Source organism: Rhagoletis pomonella, unplaced genomic scaffold, assembly GCF_013731165.1.
Source record: "Rhagoletis pomonella isolate Grant_MI unplaced genomic scaffold, Rhpom_1.0 Rhpom_scaffold_00007, whole genome shotgun sequence".
Classification (NCBI taxonomy): domain Eukaryota; kingdom Metazoa; phylum Arthropoda; class Insecta; order Diptera; family Tephritidae; genus Rhagoletis; species Rhagoletis pomonella.
Window position 1 is genome coordinate 26,817,501 of NW_023458561.1, and position 18,449 is coordinate 26,835,949.

At 35.4% G+C, this 18,449-nt stretch overlaps 5 protein-coding genes across 7 annotated transcripts in view; 3 read left to right on the forward strand and 2 right to left on the reverse strand.

The window, feature by feature from the left end:
• Positions 1-7,806, forward strand: part of LOC118742510 (F-actin-uncapping protein LRRC16A) — a 63,267-nt gene extending 55,461 nt beyond the window's left edge. The window contains exons 16-21 of one of the 3 annotated variants that reach the window (XM_036474636.1): positions 457-1,051; positions 1,134-1,505; positions 1,583-1,636; positions 3,030-3,086; positions 3,417-3,979; positions 6,221-7,806. In XM_036474636.1, the coding sequence (XP_036330529.1) occupies positions 457-1,051; positions 1,134-1,505; positions 1,583-1,636; positions 3,030-3,086; positions 3,417-3,979; positions 6,221-6,310 (1,731 nt within the window). In that variant the 3' untranslated portion in view covers positions 6,311-7,806. The remainder of the gene's footprint in view (positions 1-456; positions 1,052-1,133; positions 1,506-1,582; positions 1,637-3,029; positions 3,087-3,416; positions 3,980-6,220) is intronic. The other 2 variants (XM_036474637.1, XM_036474638.1) reach the window with 2 other exon arrangements.
• Positions 7,807-10,115: 2,309 nt separating this feature from the next.
• LOC118742513 (probable U2 small nuclear ribonucleoprotein A') lies at positions 10,116-11,167 on the forward strand. Its single transcript, XM_036474640.1, has one exon. It carries the CDS (start codon positions 10,279-10,281, stop codon positions 11,074-11,076), a length of 798 nt encoding a protein of 265 aa, XP_036330533.1. The 5' UTR covers positions 10,116-10,278; the 3' UTR covers positions 11,077-11,167.
• Positions 11,168-11,175: 8 nt separating this feature from the next.
• LOC118742514 (respirasome Complex Assembly Factor 1) lies at positions 11,176-12,487 on the reverse strand. The gene is made up of 3 exons (XM_036474642.1): positions 12,161-12,487; positions 11,906-12,009; positions 11,176-11,830 (listed from the first exon to the last, which is right to left on the reverse strand). The coding sequence occupies exons 1-3, from the start codon at positions 12,272-12,274 to the stop codon at positions 11,632-11,634; spliced, it is 417 nt and encodes a 138-aa protein (XP_036330535.1). The 5' UTR covers positions 12,275-12,487; the 3' UTR covers positions 11,176-11,631.
• A 261-nt stretch (positions 12,488-12,748) lies between these two features.
• LOC118743677 (crossover junction endonuclease MUS81) lies at positions 12,749-14,521 on the reverse strand. The gene has a single exon (XM_036476441.1). The coding sequence runs from the start codon at positions 14,415-14,417 to the stop codon at positions 13,158-13,160; it is 1,260 nt and encodes a 419-aa protein (XP_036332334.1). The 5' UTR covers positions 14,418-14,521; the 3' UTR covers positions 12,749-13,157.
• A 617-nt stretch (positions 14,522-15,138) lies between these two features.
• Positions 15,139-15,822, forward strand: LOC118743678 (39S ribosomal protein L52, mitochondrial). The gene is made up of 3 exons (XM_036476442.1): positions 15,139-15,282; positions 15,349-15,497; positions 15,563-15,822. Exons 1-3 carry the CDS (start codon positions 15,234-15,236, stop codon positions 15,746-15,748), a joined length of 384 nt encoding a protein of 127 aa, XP_036332335.1. The 5' UTR covers positions 15,139-15,233; the 3' UTR covers positions 15,749-15,822.
• Positions 15,823-18,449: the final 2,627 nt, after the last annotated feature.

Consider the following 18,449-nt stretch of genomic DNA (forward strand, 5'->3'; position numbering starts at 1 on the left):
TGCTTTATGATTGCAATAAATGATGTTTACTTTTAAGCACTCCAAGGTTCTTAGTCATCAGTACGATTTTTTTCTAATTACTTAATTTTTTTTCCTTTTGTAATCAATGCCTTTCGTACAGTCAACCTTCATTTCGCATCCATTTGATTAAAAGGCATCGTATATAAATATTAACACTTAATCTAATCCTAACACTTTATTTCAGTTTTTTTTTTAAAGAGGATTAGCTGAAGATGTTTATTGTGTTGAGACAAAAATATGTATATACATACATATGTACATATATCTACACATTAAAACTGTTCAGCAAATCCTCGTTGGCTTTTCTCTATCATCTCTTTCTCTCACTGTGCTCTACTTTCTTTTTGTTTGCACACATGTCCCATTTGCTCGATTGTAAAGCACTTAACTACATCATTACTTTCTCTCTTCCTTTCCTTCCTTTTTTTTGTACAGGCCACACCACATATGCCCACCAAGCGTCGTTCGGTTGCGCGTAAAGTGCGTCCCCAGTCCGTCGTTGAGAATTTGAGCTTGGGACATATACCCGATCTGCTTGAATCGCCCTCTTCCCATCGCTCCTCGACACAACTTTCAGCGCGTGATTCGAATGGTACAGGCGCTAGCATCGCAGGCACCACCATTGGCAGTGGCAATGCCATGGATGATTTGGGTGTCGATGAATGCGGCGACTCAATAACAGAACTGCCCAGTGCATCATTTCAACTTCAGCACTTGGTTAAAGGGCGACCGAAACGCGCAAAGACGCGCGCACCCACACGACCACTCGTTGCTGTTGATAACAGCGCCGGGCCGAGCACCAAAGAAATTGGCGAGGGTTTGGATTTATTCTTCCGTCCCGGTTCAGTAACGCCAACCACACTGACGCCACTCATTTCACCCACCTCTGAAGAGTGCAGCTCATTATCGTTTGTCGATAGTCCGACAATGAGTCGCGATGGCAACGGTCATTTGACATCCGAGGAGACCACACCTATCTTGGAGGAACGTAGGCCGATCAAGTTGGATCGCCAGTCACCATTACTGAAGGGTAAATGGAAAAACATAAAATTTCGTTAGTTGTCCTCGACAAATACTCATATAAGTACATATGTATTTTTTAATAACTTCAGGCATACCCTGGACTACACGTTCACGTTCCACAGATAATTTGGAAAAGTATTCACCCTTGATTGGACGAAAATCGCCGTTAGTTAAAATGCGCACTGAAGGTGGCACCGCTGCGACGGGTGAGGACACGAATTCTGTGCTGAAAGCGCCGGAACGAGAGAATAAGATGCGTTCACCTAGCAGCGATTCGATTCGTAGTCACACAGGTGTCGACGGCATCAGCGTGAAGACAACAAATGGTATAATACGCACACCAATTATCCTACAGAAACCACGTCCCTGGTCAGTGGTGGGTAGTGAACCCAAAGCGCCTGGTGCTAATGACTTTCAAGGCAGTGATTCGAGCAAGACAACGCCAGAGAAACTTGACGAAGGTATATATCCATAAAATATGAAGTAAATATTTTATGTTTAAATAATTAAATTTCATTTTAATCACTCAATATTTTAGATGCCGAATCGTTATCGTTTAGTCAAAGCAGCAACAATGTTGGCAACGCGACAGGTAAGCTATGTTTTAATATCATTATGTTTTTTATCGGACAAGTATCGAATAATAATGTATATACAATATAAAAATCTCTTGATCAGGAGTGGCAGTCCTTTACCGTGTTTCAATCTGGGAGTATTCTTTTTATATAGACGTGACTGTTACCGATACGTAAGAATAAGTTGTTATTATTTTCTGCCATATCATAAAAATTTACCCAAAGAGGTTTTGGGTAATATTGCTTTAGTTAGCAACAGTCCTTGACCAGATATAAATTTGGGTCGTTCCGGATATACGGTTTTCACATGAAGCGATTTTACAGGCAACTTTTAGTTGAAACCAACAATCGCCTGGCGTGAACGGCCTTTCAACTAATCGCTTCCAATGGAGTTGGGGTGCGACCAGTAGTTGAATATCGCCTCTAAAATTGCATGGAAAATAGCTTCATGTGAACACCATTATACATAGACCCTATTGTCTTAAGAATGCGTAAGCATCAGTTGTCATTAGTAATGCCGCACGAAGTCGCTTTGTTGGTCTGTATATGATTAACTTAGTGTGAGGGGGAGGACCAGGTTGTATGCATAGGCCATGCAGAGTCCCAAAGGCTTGTAGCTCCGCGGCTTTTGCCTTGCGAAAAACTCCCGAAGAGTAGGGTGATGCATCAATCTAGGTGAGCATGATTTTGGGTGCCATCAACTTATTACTTTGGTAAGTTTTTTTATGTAACATTTGAGAAGTGTATATATTTATGCACATATTTTTATGAGGGTTTACCGAAAGTGCAGCATGGATTTAGGCATTTGTTGTTTGAGATTCAATGCACGGTTGTTGTTAGTGGTGTTGTTGTTGTTGTTGTAGCGGCTACAACAACTCCGCCGCGATCGGCTAGTCTCTCAGTCGTTGCCGTCAAGCTCATCTAACGGGAGATCCAAGAAGCGTGCAGCCTCTATAGGGTCTGTCCATAGGGACAGAGGCGTCAGTTGAGTGGGGGTTTTGTGCACATGCGAAGAGATGTTTCGAGTCGTGGGGTTTCTCTCCGCATGCCGGAGACTCATTTGGCACAGTGTGCTCAGATACGAGTTTACGGTATTAACCACCCCTTCACATACATGCCTACTCCAACCAACGCATATAACACCCCACTTTTTTTTAAGCACCTAATAGACTCACTTATTTCATCTAGGCTTAGTAATGTGATACAGCAACCACAAAACAAATGCAAACAATTTCATAGGCAAATTCGTTATTTCCACCGGAGTGCAATTTTTTTAAACGATTTGTGCTTACTCATTTTATATGTACATACTATGCATACATACATATGTATGTAGTATATTGTATTAGTATTTCTTATTACACGTATTTTCAAAAATTTTAAATAAAATAATCTGCAACTTTGCCTTAGGAGCCGCATTGGAGAAAAAGTCTGTACGGGAGCTTGCAGCTGGCCTGAATCGCTTAGGTAAGCAAACTATCTTTATTTTCTAAAATATTAGTTTCATTATACCGCATCCTTAAATGATGAAATTGCATCCTTTGAATGTTTAGAAAACCAATTTATTGAAAGGAAACTTTTAAAATGTTAGGTGGATAAGTGAAATGTTTTTAATTTATTTACATTTGCACGAGTTTTTTATTTGTGGTACTTCTCTCACCACAAATATGTATACCTAAATTCTTTTGATTTATCTTTCCCGTTCTTTATTTTTTTCTTTTCGTTTTTACTTATGCCACATATCTGTTCCTTATTCCTTTATTTCATTTTATTGGCATGCAAATCGAAACAATATAGAACTCCCAATGAAACCACAAGCGCTACCGAGAACATTACTCACCAGCGCCTCAGCGATATCCAAATCAGCTTCCACTTCGCACATCACTAGCACGAACAGCAGTAGCATAAATAGCAACAATGTTTTATATAGCACCAGCAGCAGTAGCAACAGCAGCGGTAGTCGTAGCCGCAGTAGCAGCACAACCACCACAACCACAACAATGTTGCAGACTCAACGCATGAAAATTACAACTAATAGCAGCAGCAGCTCTACAACTACGACAAGTGCCGCAAATGCAACTGCAACAAATGACAGCGACAATCATGAAACACTGCTCACCAAAACCATTATCACTGAGAATGGCAATGGCAGCAGCAGCAGTAGTTTCATTACAAATGAAATTATCAACATACGTAATGGCATCAATAGCAATTCCACCAACCGTGACAGCACCAATACGAATGCAAGTGATACCAGCGTCAGTGAGCGATTCAGCAGTGGCAGCAATGCTTCGAGTTTAGGCATTCCAGTTGGTGGCTTCAAGCGCATTGCGGGCAAAGAGATTTCTACTTTATTCGAGGTTTGAACCAAAGATTGGCTTTAATTTGTGACAAAAATGTGCTTTTGAAAATGTTATAAAACCAAAAATGAATTTAATGAAAAGCATTCGCTAACATCAAAACGCTTTCAATGTGTTATGGCCTATTAACGGCGGTCTAAAAAAACTAATACATGCGTATATCCTTTTCATTGCTGTTCAGTGTCTGTCTAACATGCGGTAATCATCCAATATTAGTACAATTATCAGCGCAGGAGCTACAGCATACATGTGACTGAATTTGAAAAGGTGCTAAGCTTATGCAAAAAAAAAAAACATCATAATATTTATTCATCAATACATGCGTATATGTTAATGCTTAGAGGAGAGTGAATAATTTTTAAGGGTATGTTTTAATACATTGCTGCTCTTTGTTCATCATCAAAATTGCTACAAAAGAAATTATTAATCTTAAAGTGACTGTAAACATTGTTTTCGCGCTTCAACATAAAATCGCTTTCGACGCTCATTATTGTGTTATTGTTTCGTACGTTATGCATAAGTTGACATTAACTAACATTTGTGTTATAACATTCTTAAGCTTTAAGTTTAATATTTTTTATTGTTGTTTCTTATATCTTTATTACATATGTATGTATGTGTATACATATGTGCATATATGCATGTATGTAAGGTCTTAAATGACATAAGTATTTTTTAAAAGTTATTTTTTTTTGTTATTCCGCGAGTTTTCTCTAAGATACACCTATTTGCCAAAAAAGTCAAACCCTTGCCTTAAAAGTAAGTGAAATAAAGAATTTTCTTCCGGTTTCATATTTCGAGTAAATTTCTCGAATGTGATTTGGCCAACTTTTCTGGTATCAACATAGTGCCTTCCTGAGTTTCGTGAGACTAACAGCCCTATCCCCACGCCAATGAAAAAACTCAACGGCTGACTATAGTCTTTACTACTGCGCCTAATACTATGCTCCAAATTTATTTTAAGCTCTCTAATGGTGACAATTTTCTTTCTTATTGTTATGACCTACTGAGTATGTGACAACGGCAAAACAATGTTTATATTTGTTTTAGGCCCAGTAGTTTTGACAATAAATTTGAATTTTATCAATGTTGTGGTTTAACACCACTTAATATTTCTGATCCGATATGGCTCATATTACTTACATACATGAAAAGGAATAACTTCACAAAAAGTTTTGGCAGATGGGCGGTACAGGTATGGCCCGATTCGCTTCATATTTAGATTGTTATGTTACTTAAATGGAAAGAAATAACCACAAAAAATTGTTCCGTTAGGTAATGCGGGGGTCCATTTTTTTATTAACCACTAATAAAAGGTTGTCTTTAATTTTTTTTTTTTTAATTACTTGTTTCACAAATATATTAGAAAATTTCTGTACCCAATAAAAATTATAAGAAAAGTATTTGGCGCTTATACTTTTTTTAAGTGTCTGGCCGAGCTTCTACTTCAATTTGTGGCATGCGTACTGATGCTACGACATAAATGAAAGGTCCTCCGAACGGTAAATGGTTTTTATGAGAAGCTATTTTCAAGGCTGAAATTCACTCGGAGGTTCGCCATTGTCTGCTTTCTACTTTTCTAATTCTAGTTGGTGCTCGGACTAGGGATTGAATCCAAGTCTTACGGAATACGCAGCTCTAACCAATCGGCTATAGCAAATTTCATAACGGTATATTGCAAATAATATAATAAACTACAGTTTACACCTTTTTGAAACCATTTTTATTACATTAAAGAGATTTGGAAGCTTACTAACATGCTGTAGTGAAAGGTCCGAAGAAAATAAATTAAAATTGAGAAATTATAGTAGTAACATTGCTTTACAAATTCACCAGGTAGTATTTTGAAAATGATGGCGATCGGTAAAGAAAACTACGCCAAAGGAGAAGGGATCATTTTACATTCTATAAAGTGGTTATATCAACAGTTTACACTTTATCATCACATCACATAAACATTTGTCTGTTCAGCACTTCCCTAACCAGTCTTTAAGTGTTTAGAGTTATCTGGATATATTTTGTTATTCAATTCAATAATTACTTCCCTAGGTGTGAATACCTTGGGATTTATGTTTTTTTAAAAACCTAAAAATGCATGTAGAAATTTATATCAAGAGCTATATGTGCATGTATATATATAGGAAATAAAATATAAATACTTTTTTTTTTATATATATAATTCATATACATACATATGTGCTGCTAAGTTTTTTTTTTTCATTTCCCAAATTGCTTTTCTAGGAGACATTAGTTGAAGGCCTACAACGCTCTTCGACGCGGCGAACATTTAGAGATACGCAATATACAAAAGAGGATGTTGTTGATTTGTGAGAAGTATGAAGAAAAAATATACGCGGAAAATAATGGCAGAACTTCAGCGAAGCATAGATATGTAACGACAGCATTAATATATGTTACCGATATACAATATATGCACAATTATGTATGTATGAACATCCATATGTAGTAAACAAATTGAACACAACTTAAACGGAAGCAAATATTTCTTGAAGAAATATTTAGAGTTTTTAATGTTCAGCCAACAGTCATTGCACATTGGCCAAAAGCCAATAATATACACGAATAATAAAATGGTGCGAAAAAATATTTTAGAGAATATGTACCACATACAATATCTTTCATACATATAATTAGCGCCCCCATTTCAGAGTGATATTGTTTGCCTTATGTTTATGTTTATTTATTTATTTTTAATAATTTTCAATTAATCTGCAGTGCATTCTTTAGCAGAGCGCATATAAACCCAAGTTTAAAACTTTGTAGAAAACTAAAACTTTTCAACAAATAATCCTCCAAATTTCAATTTTTTTCCGATGTGTTTTATATTTTTTTGAGTGGCAAACAATATCAATTTGAAATGGCGAAGTGCTAATGATATGACCGATACTGTATGAAGGTATATTTGAAAAAAAATAATAATTGCATGCAATCGATAGTTTCAAATTTATATGCGTCTACCATTTCTGTATTAGCTTATGATTTGTGCAATCACTCTGCGCCTTATTTTTTATACTAAAATCAAAATGTAAATTATTTTTTTTATACTTCCATGCAAAAAAAAGTGTGCTTATGTAAATTACTTCTAACTTTTTTTGGCATTATTTGCGTTTCGAGTGTATTTTAATGTAAAGTTTATTCATTACATATTTTTACGAAGAAAAACACGTGTAAAACCTTGTATTTATATAATTCTTATAGTTTTAATTTAACATTTAATTCTAATGCGATATGTAATGTGTTTCAATGATAATGCCGATGTTGATTCATATTTCACACTAAACACTAAAATTTACTTTAAATTAAATTTAAACATTTAAATGTGTGTGAGTGCGCGCGTTTTATATTAAACTAAACTTGTATGTATTTACTTACATACATACATATGTTGATATATAATTCTATTAAGAATATGTATGTATGTAATTATATGTATGGATTGATTTTAAGTGCCAATCATATTTTATGAACAACTAAATAACCAAGAATAAAGTGAATGAATAAAAATTTAATAATATTAAAGTGTTAGAAAGGTATAAACCGAACAAAAAGTTTTCTTGATCTAAGGATTTCCAAGGATACGTACATACAACCAGACAACTAATGCAGTTTTACGAAGGTTTTGACAAAAGTTGGAAAATTTATTAAAAAACATAAAATGAAATAATGTTTTTTTTTATAACTGCTTCCATTCGATAAGCATTTCCGCAATACTTTTCGCGTGAATCCCGTAAAGAGTAAAAAGTGAGTAACAACCAAAAAGTTCGGGTACAATCTTGCAACTTCATTCTCTACACAACTCTCCAAAAATCATGCTCTCATTTACAGGATTTTGGAGTACGGGATCATTTTTCGTGTAAAAACCTGTATGTTCATGGAGTACTGGATCATAGAGCTACAAAACTATCGATCGTATCGATAGTTTCCAATGTTAGATCACTATCGATAGTTGTAAATACTATCGAGTGATGAAATTCCCATTTATCTAAAGTGTCAAATTTGAAGAATTTGGGGCTGGCAATTGAATTGTGTAAGGAATATTAAAAATTTATCAAATATATGATTAGTTTTCTTTGGTAAAGAAAGAGAATTCCCTCATGTATTATTTCATGGAGCTTCACGGCCGGTTTGTTAAAATAAAAACAAACTTTATTTTTTCTCCCTAACTTATATGCGTAAAGTTGGTTCTCCATATACAAAAAATTTAAAAAAATGCAATTTACCTAGTAAATTTAATTGATACTATCGATAGTTATTTAGATCTAAACGATATTATCGATAGTTTTCCTTAAAATATCAAAACTATCGAATGGTATGACTATCGATAGTTTTGCAGCTCTACTAGATCAGAGCTATTAATTTGGTATCACAGTCCCCTTTGTTTGGTAGCGTTTTTTATTATTATATTAAATTTCGAACGCTATCCCAAAACTTGAACTGAAGTGGATGAGAGCTCTGAAAACCTTAATTCAAAGTGACAATCTTAAAATATATACATATGTATGTATGTACATATGTATACTAATTATTTTCATAAAACTATTTTTAAACTACCGATGTGTTCCGAAAGTTAATCGAATTAGAGCGATAAATTAAAGAAATTTACTATACATGAATATTTAGAAATGCAAAAACTCCAAACGCATTTTTGTTATTTTGTTAACTTTTTGTATTGAAACGAGAAGCATGGAGTACCTACAAATTGAGAGAAACGCAGGACTTGGAATATTAGTAGAAAATAACGAAGCATGAAAACAACGGTACATTGCACTGAGAAAAATGGTAGGTGCAATGTTATGAATGTAGTACATATGTATGTAGGAGGTACACATGAAAACTTAACTTAACGTTTTTCAAAAGGCATACCACTAACTTTAAAATTGTATTTCAAGTTAATAAAGGTTCTGAGATGCACATAGGATATGCAAATAGAAGAGTTATTTGTGAACAACAGTAAATTTCAAGTCCCCACCTTAACAATTTAATGATAATGATATAAAACTTAAAAATCTACTGCACTGAAAACTTAAAAAGTTGAGATGAAATTTTGAAATGGATAACAACTTAAAGAAAAAAAAGCAACTCGAAACATAAAATAAAGAATCCAAGCCGAAAAAGGACAAATTAAACAATGTTTATAAAATACGTAACTCAAATTGTAAAAAAAAACGTTGAAAAATAAATCAACATAAAGATTATAATATTTGCTGTTTTCTTATGTTCACCCACCCGCCTAACGTACACGAGAATGCGTTAGTTTTAGAAATTTATACAAAACTGTTGAGAATGTTTTAAACTTCCCATAATATGTAGCTAGAAATACATATGTATGTAGCTTGTGCCTGTGGTACTACTTTCTGGTTAGCCAGTTGACATTGGTGGCGGCAAAGAAAGACGCGTTAACCTCTTTGACGGCGAAGAAAAACGCATAAACTTATTTTTGCGGTCAATTATGTTTGCGAATGTAACAGTATACGAATTTTTTCCCGCTTCCTTTTTTGCCGTCAAAACACCCGAGCGTCTTCATTTGTGTGACGATATTATTATTATTATTAATAAGTCGGAGATACTCGCGTTGCGACTTAAGATGATATATTTTTACTAAATCCTAACTGTATTCCACTCCAACTATCATGACTCCAACCATAAGCTATTTAAAGAGCTCAGCTATTTGAACATCTCTGGCAAGTCTTTCGACTTCAACGGGAATTTTTGCACACGTTTGGAAAAGTCAAAAAATTAAAAAAGTGTCCCTCCAAAATTCATCGAAAAATGTATCACTTTTGATCCACTTGGATCAAAACGGTCAAACTGCTAGTTTCAATGCAATTAATACAAAAACAGGTATAACAGTGGTTTTTTTAGTTAGTGTATATAAGGACGAAGAAAAAAATGTTTGCACTAATTGGAGGTATGTCCTTTGAATTAATTTATGCAAAAAAAAAATTAACAAATTTTTGTTTCGAGTTGGTCGCACTTAAGATATAGGTGTGCGATATAAAGTATCGTGTGCCACCCGCCTAAACTGGTTACCAATCGGAATTACTTCCTTCATATTACCCTGTAATGTCATGCCAGAACTTGGCTGCACTTACTTTTTTGACAATCGGTTTGTCAAATTAGTGTTTTTTTTTTGCTATATCTGACGCCTGTCCTCATTGCAATTCGTGTATATTTTGCAGTTTATATGAGAAATCATAAAATTTTTTAGCAAAACTAGACATATAATAGTGAAAAAGAATCAATAACACTGCCTAATATACAATACACAATTCAACAAAATGGTGAAGCTAACGCCGGAACTCATCAATCAATCAATGCAGTTTATAAATCCCTGCAGGGAGCGGGAATTGGATTTGCGCGGCTATAAAATACCACAAATCGAAAATTTGGGTGCCACACTAGATCAATTCGACACAATAGACCTGTCCGATAACGATCTGCGGAAATTAGATGGTATTCCGTATTTGCCGCGGCTGAAATGCTTACTTCTCAATAACAATCGCATCCTGCGCATTGGTGACGGTTTGCAAGAGGCAGTACCGAATTTGAGTTCAATTATTTTGACTGGTAACAATTTGCAGGACTTGAGTGATTTGGAGCCACTTGTGTCACTACCTCGTCTTGAAACACTCTGTTTACTTGTAAATCCAGTTTCAACAAAACCCTATTACCGCGAATATATGGCTTTTAAGTTTCCCCAGCTGCGTTTGCTCGACTTCAGGAAGATAAAAAGAAAAGATCGCACTGAAGCTCAAGAATATTTCCGCACAAAACAAGGCAAAGAAATGTTGAAAGAAGTGGCAAAGAAATCGAAACTTAATGCATCCGCGGCTGCGGCGGAAGCGGGAGGTAAAGTGTCTGCTGGTAATACAACGCGTATGGCTAATCCAGAAGATCTGCAACGCATCCGAGATGCAATTAAGAGAGCAAATTCGCTACAAGAAGTTGAGCGGCTTTCACGTATACTGCAAAGTGGTCAACTACCTGAAAACTTTGAGCTCGAATTAAGTCAGAATGGCACGACACAAAATGGCAATGTGACTGGTGGTGGTGGAATGGAAGCTATGGACTATTAGTGAAAATGGTTTCTAGGATAGTTGGTATGAAATAAAATTTCGAGTGAAAATTTGTGAAGTTTTTTAATAAATACCTAAATAGTAAAAAAGATACACAACTTTTGAATTAACGCAATGTAAACCATGGTGGAATTAAACCATGATGTAAACTATGTTGTTTATTTTTTCATAGAAAAAGTTTAAACACATATGGATAGTATTCCTTGTTGGTGGCATACAATAACAAAATACTCGAAAATGCCAGAACATGTCTGTTGATTGGAACAAATCTTAATGTAGCATTAAGGCTACGCTTAGTAATTAGACTAATTCATTAACTAATAGTTGTCAAAACCATTACAACAGCGTGCGAAAGCTATTCAATTTAATTTAAGGAACTATTTTTATATTTGGGAGGGAAACCGGTCTCTGTTGTCACATTGCGGATTTGTTGCATTATTGGCGATTATCAATAGGGAAGATTTAAAATTAGTGCATACTATCGTAAGTGGATTGTTAGATATCTTTAACTCTACTGTTTTAACAAATCAGTAATCCTTGTTTTGTTTGATGGCATTATGACAATTCCTTTTCTGCCATTATCGCGTCGTAATGCAGCCCAGTGTAGAAAATTATCCACGTCACAAGAAAACCAGCGAATGATGTCATAAAACCTTCCTTAACCAGTTCCCAAGCACCACCGTAGGCTTCTTCGTCAATGCCCTGGAAATTTATGGCGTAGATGTAAACAATGCCGCAGCTGATACCAGCGAAACTATTCAATTAAAACAAAGCACAAAAGTGAGAAATTTTTTTAGATAAATACATAATACATTTATAATTTACTTACAGCACTAAGCCTAAAAATCCTTTCAATGGCACAATACCCCATACAATACCCAAAAGGATGCCGAAGATTTGTCTAGCCCAGTAGATAACGTCCAAAAATTCGTCCTGAAATGAACAAAATAAAATTTAAATAGGAAAATGTTGACATAAACGTTTTTATCAGGTCGGCACGTTTTTCCTTGACTACCACAGTTTATCAGGTGCTTGAGCTTTGCACCACATAGTACTCCCCACCAACATCCCCGAAACAACTCACCTTATCCGGCCACTCAGAATTCGCTTTCAATGCCCGGGAACAAATCTCTGAAAGATTTAGCGACTTCGCGTTACCACTACTGTTGCGTTCGATTGTGCTTGTTTTTGTAGACATTTTACTTATATATATCAGTTTAATAGGAAAGTAAATTTAAATTAATTTAATTAAAACTAATTTCGTGCAACGATTAGAGAAAAAACCCCGGAGACGTGTAATTTGACGTCGATTTGACAGTAGTGCATTTTTGGTCCCTAACCGATTCCGGATGGTATGGGAAATTTTTTTGTGGCAAGCTTGGCAGCACCGTCATCAAGTCAAGACAAAGCACTTAGAACCCGTTTTTAACCGACATTACAAAAAGGAGAAGGTTATCAATTCCTCGGAATTTGTTTTTTATATATGTTACCGCATAACTTTGGACCACGCTAACCGGTTTCTATAATTCTTTTTTTAAAGGAATTGTGTTACCTCACAGGTGCTCCCATTAACGATAATCTTAAATTTTTATATGAGAATTGAATTCCGTTTTTTCTTGCTTAAAAATTACTTGTTTAAAGTAGCCGTTATATTTAAAATCGACTTGGGCATGCTTAGATCCATGGATTGAACGTTTTAAGGATAAAATGTTAAATATTTAAGAAAATATGCAAACTGTAACAAGCAAAGTCAAACGGAACAGAATGGGACATAGAACTGGACATAGGCCTTACCTTTCTACAAGCTTTTAATCAAATTTTCAAATCTTGCAACCATTTTTTAACCAACTTCCCGATGAGCTAGATGCTTGAAACTTTAAGCTTAGCTCAGAAACCGACAATACGTCAAGAATGAATTTATTCGCTATATGGCGCGGGTCTCGAGATATTTAAAAAACCCATGGACCGATATGGTTTATATTTATAATGTATATTTCCTACATGATAGTAACTAAAAACATGATTATGGATAAGGTTTAACATATCGACAATTTATACTAATGAAAATGTATTAATTTCTATTAAAACTCAGTCTTGTAAAAGTCATAAATTGTTTGGCTGAGTTTATCTCCTAACGGCCGTTCCAATGGTCCGCATTTAATCTTGCTTAGCAAAGAACGAGCTTCTTTTTCACTTGTACATTTCTCATATGCGTCAAACAGCAGACGTGGAGTGGGATACTCTTCAACGATGGCCAATGCTTTTTCCAGTGACAACGAGTGTAACTGTAGTAATTGCTGTACAAATATTTCTCGCACAGTCAATTGTGCACCGCGTGCTGAATCCTCATACAAGGCACGAAATTTCAGCAGACCTAACATGCCAGCTGATGAGTCGTATGGTTGCAAATCTTCTTTGGCTGTACTAAGTAAAACTTTATCTTTAAAAGAGCGTATCAATGTTTTCGTTATACCCTGCAAATATTTCATTGAACGAAAATTATTTTGAGTATGTGCTATCATGAAGCCCGAATGTATCTGAGTGTTCATGATAGCCTGTTGTAAATTTTCCATAGGTAGGCCTAAGTGTTCATTATCGCCATAATCTTCAACTAAGTAGATAACGTTTTGTATTCCACATTGTCGCAAACGGTGTTTCTGCTCATGGAAGCGACCATCGCGTATACTTGAAGCCAGATCATCAAACCGCTTACGCTCTACTATAAAGGGCAGCACCAATTCGCTGCCCTCCTTGTCACGGGCGACCCAAAGGAAATCACCAATGGTCAAACGACGCACCTCATACGACACTTCAAAACTCTCCAAATAGCTACGTGTTTGATCCAAAGTGCGTTTGTTTTTGCCGCTGGTTTCCTGTGTGTCAACCAGAAGTATAATGCGAAAGCTACCTGGACTCATGATCACTTGACGCTGACGTTCTTCTTCTTCAGCAATTGCTTTCTGTTCCTTTTTGGTAATTTTGCTTTGAGATTTTTTGGGAGATTTACGGCATTTACTTTTCTTAACAGATTCTAAAAGTTGTTTTACGTCCGATTCGAATGTTTGCATTGTTGGTTGTAATGGTGGATTTTCCTGCTTCTCGCGGTACAAACGAAGCTCTTCATCTATAAGGTTGCAGAGTGTGGAACCGAAGCCACGAAGAATAGCACATTCCCGTCCTGAAGCCAGTGGAAGGGGATAGCTGCGAAGTGCTTGAAGTGCATCGCGAAGTTTGTACTGTGATTTGGCATTTCGCCGCTCCGCATCTTCCAACCATTTCTCCAGCCACTTTTCAAAGAGAGGATTAGGCTGTTTTAGGGTAATTTCCAAGCGCTCTTCCATACGACCAAATAAACTAAAAAGTCGAAGTACTTTCAAAAGTGTTGACCAGTGTTGCCACTACATGTTTTTATTTTATACCAAAATCACCAGAAAAAGATACAAAATTCAACAAAAATTACCAAGCCTATTTTCTTGAGTTACTACAAACGAAAAAAAGGCGCGATAGTGTTTTGACGGCGAAAAAGGTGCGTAAAAAATTTTGCGAAATGAGATGCTTATGAAAAACTTCGGCGAAGTATGTTAAGAGTTTTTGACGCTAAAGTTTTTTTATGCGTCTTTTTTTCGCCGTCAACTTTTGAGCTGGCGCCTTTATTCGTGTCTAGTGACGATATATCCTAAGCCCCCATACTTTTCAAGCAACCAGCGCTTCATTCAGCTATAATTTTTTATATCTGCGTGAACGCTAAAAAGTCACAACAGAAACGCTTGGTGAGGATTTCATACCTAAGTGTGGCCGAAAAACTATTTTTTCGATTGCGCGTTGTTTTAAGATTAGATACTGTAACGGTACATTTTGCATTTGTCCACCCATACAAAGCTCAGGGCCACAAAGAAACTGAAGGCATGTGATCATTCATAGTGTCATGGACAAATTGAAAAAATGAAAAAGTAATTTACTAAATTACCAATTTTGATAAAGAACAAAATACCTATTTGGTAAATATTATAAAAGCGGCAACGCTGGTATTTACATCACAGCAGTGCTGCCTAGTCATCAAACGATGGCAGTGGAAATCAGCTGATTTTGACGGCGGGAATAGGTTATGGCATGACAACTTTGATGTTTACTTTTTTTTAGTGGTTAAATAAGCGAAAATGTTAAAAATTACAAATCACTTTGTAAATATTGCTCAAAATGGTGCACGTAAGTATTAGTTATAAATAAACTCATATGTAAATAACAATAACGATTTTATACGTTTTATCCCAGCTATCCGTCAATTGTCGTGCACGGTGGTGCGTGCATTGGACCAGAAGTGGCGTGAACAGAAAGGTTTCCCTGGAAATCCCAATGCGTTTGGGCCGGTGACAAACATGCCCGACTACACCTTCTTAGATGGAAGGCCCACACCCCTCGGTGTTCGTAACATAACATTCGTAATTAGTCTTTTTTATAATAACGTACATGTTTTGTGTCCTTTCAGTCCAATCAAAAGCGTCGCATCAAGAAGCAACAAGAGATTGCAGCTAAAATCGTAACACTAAATAGTGAATTAGATTTTGCAAAGAGACGTTATGCGCGTATACAAGCAGAAAGAAAGGCAGAAAAAGAAAATGTAATTAAGAGTAAGCTAAAGCCAAAGGGTCATTTAATGCTCAAAAAGGATTAATTTTCACAATTGTAATGTATAAATATGTTGGCCAACTAGAAAAATAGTTTGAGTAATAAAAATATAGAATACCAGTAATCATTTTACTTATTCTGATCACTCGGCAACTGAGGCAACAAGAGATAGTGGGCAGAAATAAAACCAGCTTATGATATTTTAGATATTATACCAGAAATGCTCTTTCTAGTTTTCTTTCAATGAATTGTTTTGTACAGTAGTCTAGATTACTCATTAGAAACTCAATAGAAATTAAAATAAACTACTATAGACTTTTACCTGTCCGATCTTTTATGAAATGCTTTACTTTGTATTAAGTTTTTAAATATACAGGAAGAAACATGAATGTTAGAAAGGGCCAATGCATCAGAATATGTCCGTTCCCACGACAGTCAGGTCTACGTAACCGGAACGACCCAAGGACTGTCACTCCAGCAACACTCCCCAAAAAGTCTTTGGGGAATTTGTATGTTGCTACAACAACAACAACAGACAGAATATGTCCGTTCCCACGACACACAGTGGGGCAAAAAAGGTTGCTGTGGACAAATGAATTTTGAAAGCCCAAATATGAACCGATTTCAAGTTTCTTTTTTTTTAATAAAAGGTAATTAAATTTCGCGTCGATCTATCCATGGCGATTTTTTAAAAATGCTCTGGTTTTTTACTTATTTATGTTGAAAAATTAAAAATTAAAAATATTTTCGCGTTTGAATGTTTCCACCTTTTTGGAAAATACTTGAAATTAATTTCAAATGTCTGCAATTCTTTAAAAAAATATTCCTAAACATTTTTCCATAGGATACATTTAAATAAAAAAATGTATTTCATTCGTTATCTATTCTAATATATATTTTGAAAGCCGTTTTTTTTCGCTTTTTCTAATCGGAAAAACTTGAGAACAGCTGTACCGATATTATTGAAATTTTGGACATCGACTCTAGACCCTCAAAGGTTGATAATAGAAGAAAAATATTTTCGATATATCAAGGGGGCGTGGCACCTCCCATACAAACTGAAGTTTTCACATAACATATCTCTGAAAGTATTCATCGTAGAGTGCTGCAACTTAGTACACAGATATATAATAGGAGTGTTCGCTATGCAAAAAATTTGTACAAGTTGGTACCAATTGTTACCAAATCGTGTTCGTTTAGCCAAAAACCCAGTAAAACTTGCAAGGAGAGAGCACAATTTTGACATTTCATTTGGAGGGGAAGTTGCAAATTCGTGCTCGGAAAATTTTTGCCAGTAAGAATTTGCAAGTAGGATTGTGGCACACGGTTGCATTTTTGTCAACATTAATTTGAATCAACGAGTTCGTTAAATTTAAAAATGAACAATCTTGTTGCGATTTACTAATGAAAGGAGTCTGTAAATATTTGTTTATTCAATTAATTTAATTAATTCCAATCATTTGATAGGTACTCGGCTGAAAAAGCTTCTCGTAATCGGAACGCACTCGACACCACTGTCGATATAGGAAATCCGACAGTGACTTCCACAATGAAATTGAAGCGTATGTTGAAGAAAGTCCGAATAAGAAGAAATATACGTATAGGTCCTGTTTTGGTTTCCACCTGAAATAATTTAAAAAATTTATTATGCTCGAAATGCAACCATGGACGCCAGCTGGCAGTGAAGCTTGCTAATGTTTGCTAATTCCTGTTCGCGCAAAAATTTAGTAAGTTTCTCTTTTTGGGAGATTAAGGTACCTTGTTCTCTGAATTTTGTTACTGGCTAATTCTTACTGGCAGTTGCATACCGAACACTCCTAATATCAACGCCAAACTCATAGAAAATTATGGGAGTTATTGAAAAAAGGGGCGTGGCACCTCCCATACAAACTGAATTAAAAACGAATATAACGTAAGCGACATTTGTTTCAAAATTTTGTTTTTGATGCAGAAATATTACTACATAGAGCATCTAGATATGTACATTTCTGCCTCAAAAAGGAAATTTTGAAAAAAATGTCGCTACGTTATTTTGGCGGTTAGGGCTCGATACCAGTATAGATGGCAAATTAAAAATAGTTTTTGATTAGATTTTTCCTATGGAAAAATGTTTATGAAGAGTTTTTTAAATAATTGCAGGCATTTGCAATTAATTTCAAGTATTTTCCAAAAAAGTGGAAACATTCAAACGTGAAAATATTTTTCTTTAATTTTTCAACATAAATAAGTAAAAAACCAGAGCAGATCCCTTTCATACGAAATTCTTGACAATTCTTAAAAGATCCTAAATTTTTTATGGAGGTATTTTTTGTTTTTAATAAGATATGCATTTTTTAGTTTTGGAAAAAAGGAAATATTTTTCTCTCGCAATCTTCATATCGAGGGCTTATATTCAAAACCATCTATCTTACCGCTACAAAAACAAACACACTGCATCCAACTTTTTAACGCCCCTCAGTTCTCGTGTGTTAGTGGTCTCGCTACTGGAACTTGGAAAACTATACAACAAAGGGGATTTATATCATCGACAGCTCGCGCTTCCTCAGTAGTAAAAACACTCGAGATATCTTAAGCCCGGCTAAGCTTCAGTAAAGTTCACACTTTCAAAAGAGTATTTAACGCCATAAACACTCAGATTACTTGCTGTATTTATCGCAATAACATATATGAAGGCTTTTCAATACAATATGCTATAATTATAATAGTTGCGATCCCGTACGAGTCCGGACTAGTCAGAAATAGTCAGA

Coding starts and splice junctions, on each gene's coding strand:
- LOC118742513 (XM_036474640.1), top strand. CDS start 10,279: ATGGTGAAGCTAACGCCGGAACTCATCAATCAATCAATGCAGTTTATA.
- LOC118742514 (XM_036474642.1), bottom strand. CDS start 12,274: ATGTCTACAAAAACAAGCACAATCGAACGCAACAGTAGTGGTAACGCG. Junction 12,010..12,160: donor ATTCTGAGTGGCCGGATAAG/GTGAGTTGTTTC, acceptor TGTTCATTTCAG/GACGAATTTTTGGACGTTAT. Junction 11,831..11,905: donor GGATTTTTAGGCTTAGTGCT/GTAAGTAAATTA, acceptor TTAATTGAATAG/TTTCGCTGGTATCAGCTGCG.
- LOC118743677 (XM_036476441.1), bottom strand. CDS start 14,417: ATGGAAGAGCGCTTGGAAATTACCCTAAAACAGCCTAATCCTCTCTTT.
- LOC118743678 (XM_036476442.1), top strand. CDS start 15,234: ATGTTAAAAATTACAAATCACTTTGTAAATATTGCTCAAAATGGTGCA. Junction 15,283..15,348: donor TATTGCTCAAAATGGTGCAC/GTAAGTATTAGT, acceptor GTTTTATCCCAG/CTATCCGTCAATTGTCGTGC. Junction 15,498..15,562: donor GAAGGCCCACACCCCTCGGT/GTTCGTAACATA, acceptor GTGTCCTTTCAG/TCCAATCAAAAGCGTCGCAT.